At 28.6% G+C, this 22453-nt stretch overlaps 2 protein-coding genes across 2 annotated transcripts; one reads left to right on the top strand and one right to left on the bottom strand.

The window, feature by feature from the left end:
- Positions 1 to 526: 526 nt before the first annotated feature.
- Positions 527 to 22109, top strand: LOC145755760 (serine/threonine-protein kinase atr-like). The gene is made up of 42 exons (XM_082572038.1): positions 527 to 655; positions 814 to 946; positions 1686 to 1815; positions 1960 to 2130; positions 2208 to 2362; positions 2567 to 2725; positions 2886 to 4750; positions 4886 to 5134; positions 5380 to 5584; positions 5745 to 5896; positions 6065 to 6284; positions 6524 to 6636; positions 6911 to 7040; positions 7316 to 7486; positions 7692 to 7933; positions 8377 to 8579; positions 8793 to 8859; positions 9080 to 9200; positions 9330 to 9491; positions 9768 to 9866; positions 9947 to 10083; positions 10580 to 10696; positions 10801 to 10966; positions 11166 to 11318; positions 11451 to 11621; positions 11772 to 11857; positions 12009 to 12218; positions 12370 to 12529; positions 12707 to 12889; positions 13168 to 13277; positions 13417 to 13561; positions 13925 to 14043; positions 17184 to 17372; positions 17884 to 18001; positions 18214 to 18342; positions 18734 to 18931; positions 19616 to 19773; positions 19945 to 20089; positions 20425 to 20529; positions 21063 to 21214; positions 21490 to 21700; positions 21979 to 22109. The coding sequence occupies exons 1-42, from the start codon at positions 597 to 599 to the stop codon at positions 22036 to 22038; spliced, it is 8028 nt and encodes a 2675-aa protein (XP_082428164.1). The 5' UTR covers positions 527 to 596; the 3' UTR covers positions 22039 to 22109.
- LOC145763641 (zinc finger MYM-type protein 1-like) lies at positions 14663 to 16598 on the bottom strand. The gene is given in 2 exon segments (XM_082575143.1): positions 14663 to 16138; positions 16140 to 16598. Coding segments are annotated over 2 exon segments (1935 nt in total).
- Positions 22110 to 22453: the final 344 nt, after the last annotated feature.

Genomic DNA, 22453 nt, shown 5'->3' with positions numbered 1-22453 from the left:
AAGCAGTCAGGCAGTGAAAACTGATACAAGAAATTGTAAAAATCATTTCCACGACCAGACGACTTAATTACTATATCAACATTATCACAGATTGACAACTAAGTTGTTAAAATGTAAAAGGTAATTTTAAAATGAAAGTCTTGAAGGTAAACGCCTAAAAACATTTTTGTTTATAATTTAAACATTTTTATTTATAATTTATTGTTTTAAACAACGAATCTAAACCAAAAAAATATTTACTGTGTATCAACAAATCAAGTGGGCCGTGACGGCACGGGGTTTGCCAGTGTTACCGTAATTATACAACAGAACAGATTTTGTTTTAAAAATAAAACAAACTATTTTATTAAATTTGTTTTTTGAATTTGTTATATATAAGTGTAATAAAAACATTTAAGTTTTGTTTAAATTTTTTTAATAACTGAAAAATCGTTGACATGAATTTGCTGTCAAAATTATTTGGCAACACTACTAAACTCATGCACAAAACTCTCGCGGCAAAATAACAAATTTCTGTCACTGCTAAGTACCGAATTCCAGTTGTCCAACGTATGTTTTTGTTAAAATAGTAAATATAAGTTAATGAAGTTTTAAATATGGATTCAACTGGCGAAATATTGAACTCTATTGTCACAGATTATGAAAACATTCTTAGGTTCGTTTAAATATATTTCTTATTAAGATTGTATTATTTGACTATACTGTGTAGTTTTATAAAAGTTTACATTCTGACATTGCCTTTTTAAAAAAAAGTTTTGTTATTTTTGACTGTTACATAACACGAGATCATTTTTTTAATGTAATTACATTTAGTTTACCTGTTGAACAACTATTGAATAAGTCCTTGAAAATACGACAAAGTATCCTTCGTGTGATTAACCAACATTTATTAAATACTTCCCAAATTTCTATGGAAATTAAAAAAGCAAAAGGACAAACATCTCAGGTTTTGCACTTTTTTAATTTTTTTTGCCTATATATATATGTTGTAGTCTATTTTATTCATCATAGTTTCTATTTTATTCATTATAAGTCTTAGATTTTATATTTAAAAATTAATTTTTTTTTATGATTTAAAAATGCTTGTTTTTTTTATTATTTAAATTTTTTTATTATTTAAACATGCTTTAAAATCAATTTTAGGCATTCAAAACTTAATGTATATTCTAATATCAACAACTTAGAACTGGGTTAAAAAATTAATTTTTGTTTGTTAAGTATATTTAATTGCTTGTTTGTTGATTGAAAAGTTAAAGATTGATATTTTACAACTTTAAAAAAAATAATTTCGTTCTGAAATTTCTTTAATTCAATAATTTATTATGTTTTTTTTAGTCTAATAAATAATATATATACGTAATATTTGATTTATTAACTTAGTTAATATTCTTAATTAAGAAATTTTTATGCATAACTTTATTTATTAATAAAGATTAATTTAAAAAATAATCAAATGATTTTGAGCCATATTTTATTTATCAAATAAATTTAGTAACTATTTTGTAAAAAAAATAAGTATATATAACATTTCCACAAAAAAGTTACTTAAAAACAAAAATGACACAATATGTTTTTATTGATAGAAATAATTGAATTGGTTTTAAATTATAATAGTACACAGTTTAAAGGCCGTTTTGTAAGTATGTTTGCAGGTTCTAAACATTTGCTGTTATTAATTTTTTTAGACACAAACTATTCTGCGTTTTATGGACCATTTAATAACTCATTTTCCGCATCATGTATTTGTTCCAACAGAAGCTCATTGTAACCAATTATCAAATAATAAAAAACAAGTTTATACTTCAAAATACATTGGTGATAATGAATTTGCTTCTATTTTTTTACATATTTGGAGATAAAAAGTAGTCTGTAAAAACTAAACAAAAGAATTTACACTTTTCTATTTGCACATAAATATATATATATACCAAATAATTTTTTAATTTAAAAAATATTTAGAGTTTATTTTTCACCTCTTATCTACACTTTTGCAATTACTGGGAACAAAAGAAATTGATTTGATATTGGATGATGTTAATTCTCTTATCAGTAATCTACTTGATCTTACAAAACTGAAAAATGTTGTAATTTATAAACTTATAATGGAAGACTTTGTAGAGTTATGTATAAGTAAGTACTAACTAAGCTACTGTATGCTCTGCTGTTTTTGTATACCACCAACATTTATTTGTTATATTTTTTTGTAGAATTGCAAGAAAAAAGTAATGAAATGTTATTTGAAACTGAACAAAAACACACCAACAATGTGGTAAGAATTTTGACCAAACACAACTTGATCGTGTCTGCAAAATCATTTGAGGATTTGGAAGAACTTCAAATTAAATTTTCAAAGTTTACAAATGTAAGGTTTTTTGATTAATGCATTTTAAATCAAAGTTAAGAAATGAATCCAAAAATTGTTAATTAAGAGAATAATTCTAAAAATATATTTAAAAATAGTAATATTTGTACTTGCAATATTTATTAACAATGATTAACTAATGCACATAAGGGATAATAATATTTTTAATAAACATCTTTGGTATTTAATTTTTATGTTTTAAAGAACATTATACCCGACATTAGTCTATTTGTCTCTGGTAAAATACAAACATTTTGGATGTTGATTTTAAATCAAGTTGAAACTGGTGTTTTGCCATTAAAAACAAACAACTTGAATAATGTGATTTCTTTATTAGAACATTCTGAAATGCCTGATAAGAAGGTAATTTATCTTCTATTAGCACATGTTTTAAAATTAAACAAATTTACAATTGATATTTTACGAAATTGTGTATCACATTTCATGTAGCAGGATTTAATTATTGAACATTCATATTCCTTATAAAGAAACTGAAAGAAAGTTTAACCAAATTATTTTACAGGTTTTGGATTTTTTGACCTATTGCATTATAACACTAACTGAGCAATGTAAAAATTCTTTAGAAAGCAAAAACAATTGGAACACCTATTTTTCTAAATCTGAAATAGAATTATATTTTCTCTCTGTTCATAATTTTTTGGAAACAGTTTTGTGCCGTGGTACTTTTATCATAACTTCAGAAAATTATTTTCTTAGTCCAAGGTATAACTTTGGAGAAATTTTCACAAAACAGTTATCCCAGCTTCTTTGTGGTGAGTTTGCTGATGATCGTAGTGCCGTAGAAGCGCCTGCATTTTTAATAGCCTCAAAATATGTTTTTTTGTTTGTTTTAAATTTCAAGAAACAAAACACAATATTACCTTCATCGTTTTTGGACTATTGCATTCAAATTATAAGGATTTTTGTTAACTGTGATTTGGGTATAACTGAAAATGAGCAAATTTCAGAAAACTTGGCTTATGGTTTATATTTGTCTTGTATTTCAAATCCAATAAATTGTAATGAAATGGAAAAAAGTCAATGCAATACGATGGAAAAACAAGTTTTTGAATTGCTATTAAAGAAATGTTCGCATACAAATTCTGAATATAGCGAACTGTTGAAAACTCTTAGAACTGGTGAATTTGATTTAAAACAAATGGAAGAATATTTTTCAAAACAAACTAATTTGTTACATTTATTTCTAGAGTTAGTTTTAACTGGTTTGGTTTTGCTAAAAACTGATTCTGAAGAAGCCCATATTAAAAGTTATATACAAAACATTAACACACTAAATATTGATGAAATGCTCCTTAAAATTCTTGAAATGTTTGTATTGCTTGTAAAGCACAGCAAAAACCAATCTAATTTACAAGTTAGTGTCATTAGCAAAAATCTTTACGGAAAAGTCGTAAAGTTTTTAAACATTTTTGTAATGTTAAATCATGTTGTTGAAAACGAGATTAGATTTTGTTCTAATATCAAAAACCAACAAGAATTATTAAATGTTATTTCAAGTGTGTTGTCCATACCTTGGCTAGAGGATAATGAATGGCAAGATTTAAAACCCGGTTCAGAAATATTAATTAAGAAGGATTTGTTTCTAATAAGTAAAAATTTTAGAAGTAATAATTTTACACTCCAAGATGATTCAAGTTTGAATATAGTACAAAACTGTTTAACTGGGTTAACTTTTTTGTCAAAATCTTGTTGCCCATCTTGGCGATGTTACTTGCTTAGCAAATGGGGATTAGAAAACCAAATTGACCAACTCGTAAAATTGTCTTTAAACTTGATTCCGTATTTATGTTCAAAATTAACTTTAAACGTCACATTGATGACACCTATTCTGTACAAATTGCTAAGTTGTGTTAACAAAAAACAAAAAGACTTTGAAGGATTAATCAGTTTTCAGGCATTTGAATTATTAACAACTGTATTATCGGGAGCAGGAAAAATCACAACCAGCTTTATGGCAGTTCAGTTTTCCAAAAATTGTTCTGTAAAGGTCAAGAATTATAGCAAATTGGTATACACAGAAATACAGAAAAAAGCACAGGATTGCAAAATACATGAGAAATATTTGCTCTTTTTTCAAGATGTCGAAAAATTACTAAATTCTCTACTTAAATCTCATAAACATACTATTTCACTAGAAAAATATTGCTTGCCATTGTGGAGAAGTATTTTTGGTTTTCTTCAGTATGCAGATAAAACATCAAATTCTGCAATACAATTACTAAGTAAAGTGTTATCGCTTGTTTCTAAATTCTCTGATATTTCATTTCTTAATTCTGTTGAAGTTAGTAGTTTAATTAGTAGTGTAAGCAACAGCGAAACTCTTAAATGGAATTCTGCATTAGTAGAAGAAGTGGACAAAATAGAAATGTAAGTTTTTTGTACTGTTTAATACTTTATTTATTTTGTCTAATAAACAATTAGAAATTTGGATAGTGTAATAAAAAGTATAGATTTTAGTGAAATATAAACGGTTTACATATATATTTTTTTACTTTGTAACAGGTATATACAAAGCAAAAAAGATTTAAATTTTTATTTTCATTTCCTTGAATTTATTTGCAAAATCCTAAACCATTGCCAGTGTTCAGAAAAAAGCAAATTTACTAATGGGGTTTTATTTGATTGGTCATTAGGAAAAATCTGCAGATATTTGTGTATGTCAAATTCAAAAATCAGTTCCACTGCATATTGTAACCTAGAAACCATTTTTAAAGATGTTGTTGAAAAAGAAAACATATTTAATCTAAACTGGTTAGTTGATCGTCTATAATTTGTACACAATCTCAATGTTTATATATATTTTAAAACTTACAATATATATCATTTTCAAGTTTTTAAAAATTAACGGTAAGGAAAAACGATTTTAACACAATGCAATACCTATAGTTACACATTTAGAGATAGTAATAGTAACATATATTGCCTTTTTTTAGAATATTTGTACAACAAGGTTTGGTATATAAGTTCTGTATTTTAACCACATTTTTTTTCTTTAGTCGCTTAATTTGCCACAACATCATAGTTTCACTTTTGGATGACAACCTTAATTCTCGGCCTCCACTTAGTGTGGTTGTTGATATTTCAGAATTATTTAACATTCCCTTGAAAAACTTTTTGGAGAGTAATTTGCAATATTTACTTCCAACAATTCCCACTCTCCAAAATGTTAGGCCAAAAACATTAGACCTGCTACTAACTGAGGTAAGATATTATTTAGAAAATTTTTTTTAAAATTATGTTATATCTGGTTTTAATTAAAAATGATTATTAGTTTAAAAAACTCGGAAAGGGAGGAAATGTTATGTTTTGTTATTTATGATTTGTGTCTTTTTTGTGATTTTCAAAATATGTTAATTTTTAGTTTTCAAAATCATCTGGAAGAAGTAGGGTTGATATGTTTATGCAAAATTTTAAATATATTTTTTGTTTTGCTGTTATTTCGGGAACTGAATTTTCAGCTTTGTTTAAGTTTTTAGAAGAACACACTAGAATTAAAAAAGAATCTTTAATTCTGTAAGTTTAAATTAAAGAACAAATTGTTATAAAGAAATTTTTTATCAAACTTAATGAATATGTTATAATATTAAAAGTATTAGTTTTTAGATTTTGTACAATAGCATAACAGCTTTATTTTCAAAAAATATATATATTGTCGTTAATTTTTTTATTTGTGTATTTCAGATTAAATTATGGAAGTTTAATTCAACATCTTGCAGCACATGTGAGCGTAAATCATGAAAAAGTCTGTAATGCTTTTCTTATCATTCATCAAATTAAATCGCCTACCAGCAATCAAAATATATCACATTCTGAATTGTTACAACCACATTTCTTGAGTATTCTTACATTTTTTAATGGTCAACTACGCCTTTTAAATGTTGGTCTTCCAATCAAGAAACAGGTAAAGGGTACTTTGGTAATAACAATAAAGTAAATACAAAATATTTCATCTTATTGAAACGCAATATAATATATAGGCTGTATACAATAAATTACCCAATTAACAATATAATACTAGACTCCCTGAGTTTGGTTCAACTAAATTGTCTTTATAAAACACATCTTTATTGCATTTCAATAAATTTTAATATGTGATAATAAAGCGAGTGCTTTCAAAGAAAATTTATTTTAATAATCTAGGTTTTTCAAAGCCTGATATGCTTATTAAAACTCATGGATCCAACCAACCTTACTGCAGTGAATGTAAAAATTATTAATACCTTGTGCATTTTTCAGCAAGTGTTCGCCAAAAGGTAATGCCAAACAGTGAAATTCTAGCATTATAATTTTTTAGGAATTTTTTGACCTGAAAACTATTTAAAACAGGGTATCTATAAAATGTACAGCAACAGCATTAAATAGATATTAAATGAGTTGGAGTTGAATCTTTTTGATTATGGCGATTCATTCGATCCTGTATATTTTTTAGGTCCTCCTTTAAATAAATTTGGAAATAAAAGATCCAAATTTAATTTTTTTAAAAGTCAAAGAGCTAAACAGTTTTAATAACTTTTGTAACTTTTTTAGGGAACATGCTGCTTTATGTTGCAAAGCTTGGGACACTTTGGTACGTTGTGTTGAAAAAAATTCACTAGGCGGAATTTTAAGTCAAGTTGCTGTGATGTTGTTACCTTTCTTTAATGATTTTGTTGAACAGGTAAACTGTCTTTGGACTATTTAAATATTTTAAAGTAACAGTAAACTGCTTAATGTAAATTGAGATTGTTACATATTATCAAACGGCTTCTACCTAAGTGTGAACAGCAAGTCTATTTAACAATTTCAGAGCAAAATATTGTAAAAATAATTTATTTTTAGTCTGTTACACTGTTTAAACCTTTTTTTTAAAAGGTGATGTATTTTTCTGTCTAGCTTCTTTTACATGTGGCACACTTTGTACGGGTTATACAATTTTATTTTGTGTTATTTTAGGTCAGTTCAACTTTAGAATTTTTGGTGGTTGAAAATTTTGAATACACCAAGGAAAACTTTTGCGAACTTTATTTTCTTCCCGACCACGATTCACTTACTCAAGTTAAAGCTCGAGTTAAACATTATATGAGTAAAAAGACACACCAAAATTTTTTTTCAACTTTAAAACAGGTTTTTAAAATTTGCATTTTGTATATTTGTTTTGTAAAACTATATACAGTTAAATCATTGCATATTTAAAAATATATTTTAAATATTTTTTGTCATTTAGCTAATACTAGTATTAAACCAATAAAAATAGTCTTAAATCTATAGTATAACATCTAACTTGATTGCAAGACTTACTAATTTTTTATTTACAAACTATTTTTTAAAGGTAAACAAACAAATATCTCATGAAAGTGTTGAAGTAAGAGTTTATGCTTTACAAAGATTAAGAGATGTTCTTCAGTCTAATCAACGTAATCTGCAACAACAAAACACAGTGAATGGCGATTCTATTGTGATCATCAGAGATCTTGTTTTGACTTTGTTAACTTGTTGTGGAGATGCAAATGCACAAGTTAGATTGTTTTCTGTTAAATGCTTGGGGGAAATTGGAGCCATTGACCCAGACAGGTAAAATAAAATAACTTTTTGTGGTTACTTTGCGAAAATTGTAAAAAAAACTCTATCATTGTTTTTCAATAAGCTTTTTTTTTTTGAAGCTCAGTCTTAGCTTTATTTTTGATGCCTAAAATTTGTAAAAAGTTATGGGCTAATGTTAATCTGTTTTTTAAATCGTTGTTTATCATTATCTGTAATGTTTAAAGGTCAAGTTTAAAGCCTTACCAATGGGTCATTTGTTACCCCCCAGTCTTGAGTTGTCCACTGCAGTTTTGAATATTATTGTGTATATTTCCAACCAAATAACTAGCTGTTTCAGCGCCTTACACAAGGGAGATACGCCATAAATGTAAAACAAACTCTGGATCTCTTGTATATTAAGTGTTTTTACTACCACACCATGTTGCCGATTCAACCTTTCAGTTAATCGTAAAAAAAAATATAACATTTTTAAGGTTGCTTATTACATCAACTGCTGAAAGGAAAACTTCGAAAAGTTTTCTTGATGCGGATAGTGATGATTTTGCTTTTGAGTTGTTTAATTGTTTGGTTCAATCATTTTTGGCTGCCAAGCCATTCCATCAAGACATTTCGGCTTATGCTGTCCAGGAATTACTCAAAATTTACGACTGTAGTGAAGATTCAAAAGAAATTGCCGGTATATTATGTTTATTACAATATAACTAACATTCATGAAAGAGATTAAAAAAGATAATTTTAAATTAATTTTTTTGCAACTCAATTTTAACTGAAACATAGACACTTGTTGTGAAAAGCTAGTTATTTACTTTCTACACGTGTTACAATTTTTGTTTCATATTTCAGTTTAGGTATTTTTTTATTTTATATGTTTTAAGTAATTTTCATTTAGGAAGAAGATTATGGAGAAGATTTCCTGAATATATTCAAGCAGTTCTTGAACCTCATCTTTCTTCAAGGTTAACCAAATTTTTTTTTTAAATTTTTGCTGTTTTCTTAGAATGTATATTAAAAATAAAGTATAATTTTTAAAGTTTTGATTTTAAATAATACTTTTTTATCTTATTAGTAAATAACTTTTACCATTCTCTGATATTCATCAGAAAGATAAATAATATATTTAAACTTTTTAAAATTATAACGCACCATGTTCTACACTTAAATGTTGTTTGTTTAAAGGTACATGCTAAAAAAAGTTGTCATTAATTTGCAAACTTTAAAAAGGCCGCTTATTTATCGAAAACAAAATTTAACATTTCGAGATTGGATTGGAACTTTTTGTGCTGTTTTAATGGATATGGTATGAAAACTTTAAAAAACAATTTTATGGTAGTTTTAAAATGGCGTTTAATATAACAATAACTTATAATCGTAAATATTTTTTAAATATTTACAAAAAATACCCTTTTTCTATTTTTAAATTTTTTAGACTTGCTCATCTTTAGATGAAGCTTCAAAGATGAGCAGAATTTTTCAGGCATGTTCAGCAGTTGTGCGAAATAATGTTAATGTTGCAATGTTTTTGCTTCCTTATGCTTTTGTTGAAGTTTTACAATGTAGCGAGGAGTATATTAACTTTGCTGTTGAAGAAGTAGGTTTATTAAAATACTACTTTTTTATATATTTTTTCCATTTATTATCCTCAGCGTCGGCGTAAAGGGGGGACTTTTAGGCCTTATGATAGCATTAGTTAGTTATTTCTTTATTAATTTATAATTGTAAGATAAATACCTGTCAATTAATTAGTTTTGACTCGCAAGAGTTTACATTGTTTATTAAGAGGGCTACAGCATGAAAGCGGTGGGAATCGAACTCAGAACTTCATGTTTTTCTATTATCTTCTAGGCTAATATTTTGTATTTTTTAGGTAATGTCTATTCTTGAAAGTACTGAAAATATAAAAAACAATTCAAACACAGTTAAACCATCCTCAGAAACTGATTCAATTTGCAATCAGCAGCTTTCAGTAAGTCTTTATTTTAATAAATAAATTTCTAAAAAAATATTGGTAGTCTGCATAACTTTAATTTATGAAATTATTTTTAGATTTCACTAAACAGTGGGTCTGACTTGTTTCAACTTAGTGCTCAAGTTGTTTTCACAATATTAGATCACATCACCAAGTGGCAGAAACAACCTATTACTGCCACCGGAGGCAGCTTGGCGAAAGCAAGACAAAACAAGTATTTTTGTAAAATTTTATTTAGTTTATAGACAGTGTTTAGAATTAAAAATGGTTTGTTGTAAAACTTTCAATAGTCACTCATCGGTAAAAAAAAATTTTTTTTGTCTTTCTCCTCAATGTTTTTTTGTCTTTCTCCTCAAAGGCAGATTTTACGACTAAAGCAAAGTGTAACTTGTGTTTTCTTCGCCAAATTTCTATTTTTTGTGGCAGATTGGGGTATTATTAAGCATATTACCAGATTATTAATCTGTTGATAGGTTTTGGAGTCGAAAATAGTATGGTTTAAATTGCCTTTCTGGGGAATCAAATGACATTATGTTAAAAAGCAGGATGCCTTTCTGGGGAATCAAATGACATTATGTTAAAAAGCAGGATGTTCTAACCAATACACTATGTTACTTTATATGGAAAAATTGTAGTTTTAAACCTTTACTGTTTTTTTGTTAACATAATAAACTTTATTATCTAAGTTTATGATTATATTCAATTTAAAGGGAAAAGAAAATAGCTAAAAAATTTTTAGACAAGATACCACAAAAGAAATTGGCTGAAGCCTCTCTAAGATGTAAAGCACATTATAGAGCACTACTTCATTTTGAAACCTACTTAAGGTTACTGTTTACTCTTGTTTTGATTTTATTTATTTTTACATACTCCAATACATACCTGTTTAATGTTTTTATTATATATGTCATTATCTTGTTGAATTTTGTAGAAAATCCTGTGGTGGAAAATGTGACAGTGAATCTGTTGAATTCTTGCAAAGAATTTTTATAGAAATTGATGAAACAGATGGGGTAGCTGGTATGGTTGCTGTCAGGGGGGTTGAGCCCTCGCCCCAAACCCAACTTAAACTGCTAGAAAGCATGGGAGCCTTACAGGTGGGCAAAATTTTATTTGTACTTTTTTGTAAATCATGCCTTTCATTTTCTTTTTTTTTTGTAAAGCAAATAATTTTTTTTTTTTTGTAAATTATAAAATTTAAATTGTATGTTTATATAGTTCAATGTTTTTAAAATTTTGTAAGTTAAGATACCTCTTAAGCTTTAATATCAAACATATGTGAAATGTATATAATAGGATGCTGCTGCTTGTTATGAGAGGGTAATTAGAGCCGATCCAACTGACCTTGTGCATCAAAAAGGTTTTGTAAAATGTTTAATTGATCTTGGTCAACTCTCAACTGCCATTAAAGTTATTGATGGAACGGTTGACAACAATGCAGCTTGGAAAGTAATATTTTAAATTATATTTTGCTTGTAAACTTACAAAATGCTGTTAATAATTGTGTATTATTTAGTTTAAGAAGTTTTCATGGCTTTGTATAAAAAGTATAAATTTTATTTTGTATGTAAATTTATTTAGGAAGAGCTTGAACCATTTGCCATTGAGGCTTGTTGGAGGTTAGGTCAGTGGGATCAGCTTGAAGAAAAAATTGGCAAAGTGAAAAACACAAAAGATTGGAATACTGGTGTTGGACAAGTTTTACTTGCAATACAAAAAAAACATTGGGACAAGTTTGATGGAATCCTAAATGTGAGTTTGTTATTTAAATAAAGTTATATTTTTATTTATTTTGTAGCGTCTAAAATGGTATATACAATTTTAAACAAAATTTGGTCTAATTTTGTGTAACAAAATATATAAAAGACTTTTACTAATTTTGTTTTGTATTATTTGTTAAAGAATTTATATCAGAATCAAACTGGTCCTTTATCTGCTGCAAGTATGGAGAATGGATCTTATCAAAGAGGGTATAAAAAAATACAAAAGTAAAAGTTAGGAAATTAAAAGGCTACAGTAAAATTATATTAAATCAATTTTTTATCTTCTCAACGGTGGTGGATCAATACTTTAACATTATTTTAAGTTTTTATTATAACATTCAGATGAACCAATATATTAATTTTTTGTTTTTTTTAGGTATGAATACATTCTTAGACTTCATTTGCTTTCTGATATAGAAGAAACCGCTCACAAGGTTCGGTTAAATCAAAACAAAGACAAAACTGCAGTAAAAGATATTTTGTCTCTATGGAAACTTCGCCTTCAAGTTGTCCCAAAATCTTTTAAAACAAATGAACCAATGATTTCTTTGTATAGGGTGATGTTACCAATGGTTACACATGATGCGTAAGTCTATTATGTAATTTAATTACCATTGTTTGTTTTTTGTCACCAGTAAATGTGATTTTAATGAATTAAAACTTTGTCCACAAATTCCTATTTCAGAATTTTATTTTTCTTATTGTGATTTCGGTAAAAAATTTATTGATATTTTTAGTGAAACTTGTAGAAAACATCTTGGAAAGTTGTGGCTTCAAAGTTCAAAATTGGCAAGAAAATCAGGTCATATCTCAACTGCATATGGTGCATTGTTATCTGCTCAAACTTACACTTTACCAGAATATTGTATTGAACATGCTAAACTTTTCTGGCAAAAGGTAAAAAATTATTGATATGTTTCTTAATATTTTTGTAAAAATGATCATGTTTAATCATTTTTTTATCCTAAAAGTTAGTAAACAGCTGTGAAAACTAATATTCTGTTAGTTTAGTTTTAAAGCTATAGTTATCACTCACAACATAAAAATAAACCACTTATGTTTGTTCAATACTAGGGCGAAAGTCACCAAGCCTTACTCACCCTACAAAAAGGAGTAAAGGAACATTTTTCTGGCACCACAACAAACCACGACCCCCAACAACAAAAAACAAGAGCTAAAGTTATGTTACTTGTAGCAAAATTAATGGAGGAGTCGTCCAGTTTTGATAGCAACACTGTACTCAGGCAGTACAAAGATGTAAAAAAACATTTTATATTTTACTAGTTGTTGAGTTTTGCTTATTGTAGTACCATTAGACTTTGATTTAACCAGTTTTTATTCCAAAAAATTTTGAGGCATCTACAAAACTTTATTTGCACTAAATATATTTAGAATTTATTTTTAAAACTTAAAAAGAAAAAATTGGTTTTATGCCAATTTAATTGTCATTAACTATCACACTCTATCGAAGATTTGTGCAAAAATTTGCTAAGATAGAGTTGCTGGGCCTTTTTGACTTTTTTTATTAAATTTAGGTTGTGGCTTACATGGGGGAATGGGAAGATTCACATTTTTATTGTGCAAAATATTATGACAAACTGATGATAACCTTGTTAGGGGAAAATAGAGGACTTGGAAAATCTCAGTAAATTTAACCAAACCTAGTTTTTTGTAATGGTTTATTGTAGAATTGAAGATATGATGCGGTGGTTTAAGCTGTGCATTACCAATTGGTTCAATTTTTATTGCTGCAATTTCTGTTGTTTAATTTTTTTTAAATTTAGCCATCTTTATTATATCATGCACCACTACGGCAGAAGTTTATGTTATGGAACCTCTCATATTTACGAATCACTTACTAAGTTGTTAACAGTTTGGTTGGATTATGGAGCGAATGCTGCTAAGCTGGAGAAAATGGGCAAACCACAAGTAAAAATATTAATTTGTGTTGGTTATTTTTTGTTTCTAACAATGTATACAAAGTTTTTCAAATTTAATTTAAGGGTAGTGTAAAATTTACTATTTTTTGCAAAAATAATTATAAAAAATTGGGTATTGCTTGTAATCACCAACCAAATTACACTACTGCTGTTTTGAAGTGCCTCTCTTTTATATACCCATTTAAAGTTGCCCGTGCTGTTAGAATATTACTTTTACCATAAAAATCAAGTAATTTTTTAAAGATAACCCACACTTGTATGTAGTATTGCCCAGTTATCAACTAAGTGCATTAACCCAAAGTAAACTAAGTAACATCCCCCATTCTGTTTATTAATTGAATATTTCATATAGACGAGAGAAGATGTTCAAAGATTACTTGATGTTATGATAGACTTAAGGTCAAAATTACCTGCTTATATCTTTTATGTTGCCTTCTCTCAACTTATATCAAGAATTTGTCATCAACATAAGTAAGTTTGCATTTTTTTGCTTTGTTAAACATTTTTTTTAAATGGTATGCTTGTATAAAGGCATATATTTAATCAAAGTGTTTTAATTTAAGTTTAGGGCATTCAATTTATTTTAATATATATATATGTATACATAGGCGCCGGGTTTTATTTTCGTACGGGGTGGCGGGTTTTTCGAAAAGTAATTTCCGGGGATTCCCCGTAAAGCGTTGCCTAACATTTATAAAACTTACGTAACGAAAATATTTGTAGTAAAAACATTATTTTAATAAAAAAAAAACGAGTTGCATACACTTCTCTATAATTCAATTTATTGTAAAAATAACCAATTTTATTTTTAAACACAAGTTTAAACAGTATTAACACAAATATTTGCAAAAATACATGATTTTTATTACCTCGCGAACGTATTGACGCGAACGGATGCACGGTCAATCCATTCGTTTACAAGGGAGTCCATTTTTATATTTATTGACTCAGCTTCGTGTACATGAAGAATCATACTATGATTAAGACGTTGTTGGGACATTGTGGCACGCAAGTAAGACTTTATCCTCCTTAGTACACTAAAGCTGCGCTCAGCTTCACAAGTAGTACCGGGCAAAGTTAGGTAAATTCTTTAAATAACAGATAAATTTGGCAAGAATGTAGTGAGAGACTTATGTTCCTGAAAACACAATTGCAACTCTCTAACTTTATCAACCACAATTTTTTTTTCAACGGCATCAACTGCGGTTATTGTGGCTAAAGATTTAAGATTTTTTGTTGTTAGAACCTCTTCAATGTGATTTATTGTCGTCATATCGAAAAACGAATATCGTGCAAGAATGGCTTCGCAGGATTTGCGAAAAACGGCAAAATATAAAGTTTGGTAGTGCAACTCAATAGAAGGTGCTGTTTCCCTTCGACAACTTCTAACACCGGAACCTTGCGGGAGAGCGGGCAGCTGTATACCAATTTCTAACGCTGCATTTTGGCATTCAGCAAAAAATTCACTGGCTATTTTGGTATTTTCATTATTCCACGTCAGGGTAGAGAGCGCCGATTCCAACAGAGTTCTAACATCTCCGAGGCCAATCCCACGTGCTTGTATTTCAACGTGAACTGGACTTACTATAAGTAAAATTTTTTGCAGCAACCTCAGCATATAGTAAACATTAAACATTTCCAATGATCTTAAATGAGCAGATGATTTATTACACGACACGTTATCTAGCCCAGTGTCTTGACAGACTTTATCTAACCAATTTAAAACAATTTCATATTGTTCAAGAAAAGAGTTTATCGCCACAAATCGCATAACCCAACGTGTAGAACATAGAGGTCGTAAATTACGGGTACTTGAATTCGAATCGTTATTTAATTTAAATGTATTAAAATTTTCTAATCGCTTTGGAGATGCAGTGGTAAAATTTCCCACTGATTCCAATACAGCAATAGCATGCATTCCCTCTTTAGTTTCTTTAAAAAAATCTTGTATCACAAAATTAAGTTGATGTCCGGCACAATGCAGGTAAAGCATCGATGGATATTCCACTTTAAAGCGCGTTTGAACTCCTGATAATTTCCCTGACATAGTTGCCGCTCCATCATATCCTTGACCACGACAAAATGCAATATCTAAGCCCAACGATAAAACCGTATTTTTAATAATCTTATGTAAGGTGGCTGCATCTGTGTGTGGACACTCAACAAGTCCCATGAAACTTTCCTTTGTGTTGTAATCAGCGTCTACGTAACGAACACAACTGCTTAGTTGTTCCTTATTTAACGAATCGGCTGTCTCATCAGCAATGATACTAAAAAATTTTGCGTTTTGAACTTGTTTAATTAATGATCGTAAAACAGAATTGGCAAGAATTTTTAATATTTCGTTTGAAATGTCATGACTCAGCCATTTAAAACTTTGACGTTCTAGCCAAACTAGAACGTCTTTGTTGTATTTTGATAAAAGACGCATCAGTGCAGTCAGGTTTGATCGCTCATCGCAATGGCCACGTATTGCTAAGCCTTGTTGGCCAAGTAACAAAATACAATTAAAAATTGCATCTAAAGCAGATCCGTTTTTTTTTCATTTGTTCAGATGTTCGGCATCGAAGAAGTTGAGCCGCCACTTGACCCTCATCATTAGTTACTTTTACAAACGAATTGTTTCTGTGATTTATGCTAATATCGTGTTTAGCTAATCCGGATTTCCCCCTTTTCCAATTTTTGTAACCATGTTTTACCCAAACGTTAATCGATTCTTGAACCATGGAACTGGCCACAGATAAATTAATGCGATTATTATTAAATGCCCATTTACATACGTTGCAGAAAGCCTTGTCATGTAAGGCATCGTAGGATATCCATGGGTATTCGGATTTCCATTTTTTCTGGTTACGACAACCGCCCAAGGTAGCATCAGAAATAGCTTGTGCGACAGGCATAGACGAATTATTTAAATTTGCTACCACTGATTCTGCTAATGAGTTTTGCTGGCTGCAAATCTGACTAGGAGAAATAAGAAAAGAAGCAATTGAAGTTTGCTTTTTTGAACGTTTATTTGAAGACATTTTGCTGTAATAACCTGCTGTAATACTAATATTTGACGTGTGCCTTTCCTTACTGCTGGTTATTGTGTTGCGCAATAGTTGATTATTTGATTTTTACGTCACAAATATAATTGCGATCGTATATTAACTATATTTTTACATAGAAATAAATCTTTTAAAATACTGCCGTCTACCGGTAATACTTGTAAAAAGTATTTAATCAGCTCAATTGCGTAAAAATATAAACCGCTTAAAAAATATTATATATAACAGCGTATTTATTTTAGACATAATTACCAAGATACAATTTTAGTGAATTTATGCCGTTGCGTGAAAAAAATTCTCCCATTCTTTCGGGGTGGTCACCATCCCGTACGCGGCCGTTCGGGGTGGCGAGACCACCCCGTCACCCCGTAACTCGGCGCCAATGTATGTATAAATATTTTAAAGTGTTTTTTAAAAAACTGGTTTTATTGGTTTAAATAAGCCTAATTAAAATATATTTGAAAAAATTTGCCTTTATACTTGGAAGAAATTTTAAAGTTCTATAAAGTGGGTCTTATGTAAAACTTTTAGCTGCAAATCAAATCTTTTATTATTTCTTAGCCCAACCTACCATGAGTTAAAAGAAATCTTAGTTGAAGTGACAAAAAGTTTTCCACAAAGAGCTTTATGGTCGATGATGGCAATTTCAAAATCTTCTTTACCTCAAAGGGCAAGTCGATGCCAGGAAATATTTCAAAGTGTTTCGCACAAAGATAAAAATTTAACTAAATATGTTGCTGATGCCATAAAGTAAGTAGTAAATTAATTTTACCAATTAAAAAGTTGTAAATAAAGTAAAAAATCTTTGTATTAAAATTTATGTAGTGTAATATTTTTTAGGTTTTTTTTTAGAAAAATTGGCATAATATTGTAATTTCTATGCTTATAATAAAAACTAATGCTTTTTACATTAATCGTTGTGGACTATCATTTCTTGAATTTAAACACTTTTTTTGTATATATCTTTATCCTCGATGTAGGAAGCTTGAATGTGCGACCTAAACCTTGAGTAACATTAGTTACCCCGACATAGTCTTGAGTTTCTTTTAGCAGTTTGGGATATTAAATAGAATATAATTGCCTGGTAAATATGCTGATGATTAAGTGCTGGCTCAGCAGGAGTTTATACCGTTTATAGCGCCTCACTTAAGGGCGCTACAGCATGAGAGCAGTGGGGATTGAACCCACGATTTTATGTTGGTGTAGCTAGTGTTCTTACCACTAAACCACGCTGCCGAAATAATTTGTTTCTTGTGTTAAGGTTAACAAACAAATTGTTGGAGTTATGCAACAAACCAGTTACAAGTATTCAACCATTAAGTATTAACACTCATTTCAAGGGACTTAAAAAACTTGTTGAAGATGTTCGTTTCAGTGAAGTAATTATTTTTGTAAAGTTTTATATATTTTATAATTACCTATTTTTAATTTTGCAATAAACAAAATTTATCTGTATAAGAAAAATTTTAAATAAATTAAATAGAATACCACATACCAAGAGAACTAACTATATTTGAATTTATGTAAACAGATTCATTTTTCTTAAATTGATAATGCTTTAAAAAAGTTTAAACTTGTTTTTCATGTTTAGATTCTTTTACCGTTACAAAAATTCATGACAGTGACATTACCACAATCGAAGAAAGCAATGTTTGGTTCACAGACAACTTTTAATCCATTTCCTGATACCACAGTTCATATTACTGGATTTGATGATGCCGTGAGTCTTTAATATATTAAAAATTTGACCTTTTGGCGTTGTACCAGTTTTTAACATAGAAAGTTATAGGCTTTAGAAAGTTTACTGTTAATTTTTTAAAACAAGAATATCACCCTTATTTTAATAGCACACATTTTTTGGCATTTTCAAAAGTCAACCATAAAATTTAAAAATTAAAAAAAGCTTTTATTGTTTTATTAAGTATTAGTTAATAGCCTGCACTGCTGCATTTTATTTGTTATAAAATAGTCACAACTTGAATAGTTTCAACAAACCCTTTCCCAATGGAAATACAAAAATCTATCACCAAGTATATTGGATAAAAAAAGAAGAAAAACACTATCATTTGGAATTGTTAGGTTTAATGCTGTTTTATGATTTTTATTTATAGGTGGATATATTACCTTCTCTTCAGCGCCCAAAAAAAATTTCCGTAAAAGCCAGCGATGGGACCTCAAAAATATTTTTGTGTAAACCGAAAGATGATTTACGTAAAGATGCTAGGTTAACTGAGTTTGCTGCGATTGTAAATAAGTGTTTAAAAGGTGACACAGAATCGGGCAGAAGACAGTTACGAATAAGGACCTATGTGAGTTTTAATTTATGATTAGGTTTGTGTAATATAAATTGTACTAGAAGGTTAGAAATAAGTTTAACAATAATTACACAGGACAATAAAATTAATTTTGTATATGTTTTTATATCGGTTATTAGTTCCAAAAAAAAATTTGATATTCATGTAAAAGAAACTACTTAGAACTTAGTTTTTTTAATAATATTTTTAAATTTATTTATTAATAACTTTTAAATTTATTTATTAAGTTTATTAGATTTAAAAATGCAATATAGAATACATAATAAATTAAAAACAAAATAACAACATATTATTGTTGTTTAACAAGTAATAAAAAAATCTTATTTTTGATGATTTTTTTTTGTTTTATTTTTTGTTATTTTTAAATAGTTTTTTCAACAGGCAGTTATTCCTTTGAATGAGGAATGTGGTTTAATTGAATGGGTGCAATGTTTAAAACCCTTTCGCGTGATTCTACTTCAAAAATACAGGGACCTTAAAATTTTGTGCTCCAATCGAGAGCTCATTTCTTGTGTGTTACCTAAGGGATCATTATTACAGTAAACGTGTTTTTGGTGTCCTCACATTTTTTGTGTGATTTTATGAAACTTTTCACAGTTTTGATTCACTTTCGGGTTTACTTTGCACAAAATAACTAAACCTTAATTGTTATAATATTTAAAAAAAACATTTTTTTAGGCTGTTGTGCCACTTAATGAAGAATGTGGTTTAATTGAATGGGTTAACAATATGTCTGGATTAAGACAAATTTTGCTTCCAATATATAAACAAAAAGAGATTTATGTTACTGGGAAACAACTAAAAGCATGTCAATTACCTGTCACTGCACCATTTAAGTACGATTTTATGTTTTTGCCTAATTTTTTATTTTTCACTGAACTTTACACAGTTTTTGTTATAAGTAAATAATATATAGTTTCATTTCTTTATTTGCTAAACAACATTTTTGTAAATTATTTTAGTTTTTGAGTTAAATTTGAATGTCTAAAAACTTTACTTTTGTTTAGGAAAAAGTTAGATATGTTTAGGAACAAACTACTACCCCGTCACCCTCCTGTATTTCATGAATGGTTTTTAACAACTTTTCCTGACCCTAGTGCTTGGTATCATGCTAGGCTTGCTTATGCAAGGTCTGTAGCTGTTATGTCAATGGTAAGTGTAAAAAACTTTTTTGCTTTTATTTTTTGTAAGAAGGCCAACCAATCACAGTCATATGACTGCTTTTATGACGCAGGACCAATTTATAGTCACATTTCCCATTTACAAATACATTATGGGTTTGGGTATGGCCGTAATTGTTATTCTATAGTTAATGGACTTAAACTAGGCTTCAAGAACATACTATCAAGGCTTAATGAATTTTGAGCTCAAAAGCCGTGGGAATCGATCCATAGACATCATGTGGTGATGCCAGTTTCATAAACATACCAAACGCGTCATGTTTTGTCTTGTAGTTATAATTTTGTTAAGATTTTGTTGTATTCTAGGTTGGTTATGTACTTGGTTTGGGAGACAGACATGGCGAAAATATTTTGTTTGACTCCAACAGTGGGGAAGCAATGCACGTTGATTTCAATTGCTTGTTTAATAAGGTAAAAAAGTAATTGTGTAACGGGTTTTGTTATCAAATCACTCAATTTTATCATGTAATCACAATTTATTAACTTTATCGTCTTATTCAAATAGAATCCAGGTTAAACACAATAAATATATACAATAATAATAATGCAATATAAAATAATATACCTAATCCCAATTTAACCAAAAGATCATACTAAACTATCAAATACAAAGTAGCATACACTAAAAGTACCAACACTTTACAAAAAAAGATAAGAAAAGTGGCTAATAGATAACAAGGTAATTTAAAGCACCTGAGGAAGTGTTAGCGCCAAAACGCGCTCAAAGTTCGCTACAATTGCTTATATAAATAAAAGTTATAGTAATTTTAATTATTTTCTTAACAATTTTTTGTATTTTATTGACTAATTTTAACAACTATTGTACAGGGATATTTTAAAAAACTTTTTTTACTTATTTAAAATAAGAAAATGTTGTCAAATTCATTTAACCCTAAACGAGTTTAAAACTCTTGAAAACTTAAAAATTATTTTCATAAACACAGGGTTTAACGTTAGAAGTGCCAGAAATTGTTCCCTTTCGATTAACTCACAACATGGTAGATGCGATGGGACCAACTAAATGTGAGGGATTTTTCAGGAGGGCTTGTGAGGTCACCATGAACGTTCTTCGTGAACAGCGTGAGCCACTTATGAGGTGATTATTGTTAATCATAATTTTATTTTTGTATATCGGTTTGGTCAAGCAAAAATTTTTCAGTAGACTTTTATGGTAATTTTAAAATAAGTTTTTAAATTTAAAACAAGTATTAGAAGATTTGATATATTTAGTTGTATTCAGTTTAAATACTTGGCTTAAATGGGCCTCATTTTTATTTGCAGTTACACATTAAAAAAAAACTTTTTACTGAAAAAAATTTAATTTTCGTCAAAACCTATCAAAAAAAATTATTAAACTTTTAACTTTTTAAGTGTATTGAAAACTTTTATTTACGATCCTCTTGTCGAGTGGAGTAAACGAGGTAGAGGTGGTACCAACGTTTCAAGCGAGAACACTGGTGAAATAGTGAACGAAAAAGCTTTATCCCATGTAAATGATATCGACAGAAGATTGCGAGGTATTGTCGCGAAGAACAAAGGCCTCCCCTTGTCTATTGAAGGCCACGTACATTATCTTATACACGTGAGTAATTGGTATAACTACATATATGTATAATAAACCTTTTTTTGTGAAATAAATATATTTTAATTTTTTGAAACGAAAATATCATGGTTGTTAAACTACCCCTGAATTAAATACTCATGCTCCACTATTTCATGAAGGTAATCCACGAAAAATACCTCACAATTAGTTAAGAGTGTTTATTTTAAGGGATATTGTATGGACATGTAAATTAATTTGTGGTCATTAATATAAGTTTATATGAACAAGTTTTATTACTTAATTTTTTTTTTAATTAGGAGGCAAAAGACGAAGAGAAATTATGTCAAATGTATATCGGGTGGGCTCCGTTTATGTAGAACAAAAATTTTGTATTTTTTGTTTTTTTATAACACACTTTTTAAATTTGTAATAAAAAATTGAAATATTGAATACGCTCTCGTTCTGTTAAAAAAAAGTTCAGCAATCTAGCGTAACAGGCATTCGACAATTCGAATTCGGCCACTTTTTGATATCAGTTTGTTTAACGAATTTAAATATTTAAAGGATAAAGAATGGCGAAAGTGATTAATTGAAATTATGTTTAAAAGAGTTTTTTAATCACAACACTGAACGTCCTAAACTAAACAATGTATGTGTATAACGTATTTAAAGTTGGGTGTGACATTTTTTTTACTTGGTGTGGTTTGCAAACACACGAAATTAGCTTAAAAAGCAAACCCGATTCATCAAGAATACTGTTTCGGCGTTACTTGGCCATTCATCCATAAAAAC

This window comes from Corella eumyota, chromosome 1 (genome assembly GCF_963082875.1).
Source record: "Corella eumyota chromosome 1, kaCorEumy4.1, whole genome shotgun sequence".
Classification (NCBI taxonomy): domain Eukaryota; kingdom Metazoa; phylum Chordata; class Ascidiacea; order Phlebobranchia; family Corellidae; genus Corella; species Corella eumyota.
The sequence above is the reverse complement of the archived record's forward strand: the minus strand, read 5'-3'. Positions and strand labels throughout refer to the sequence as shown.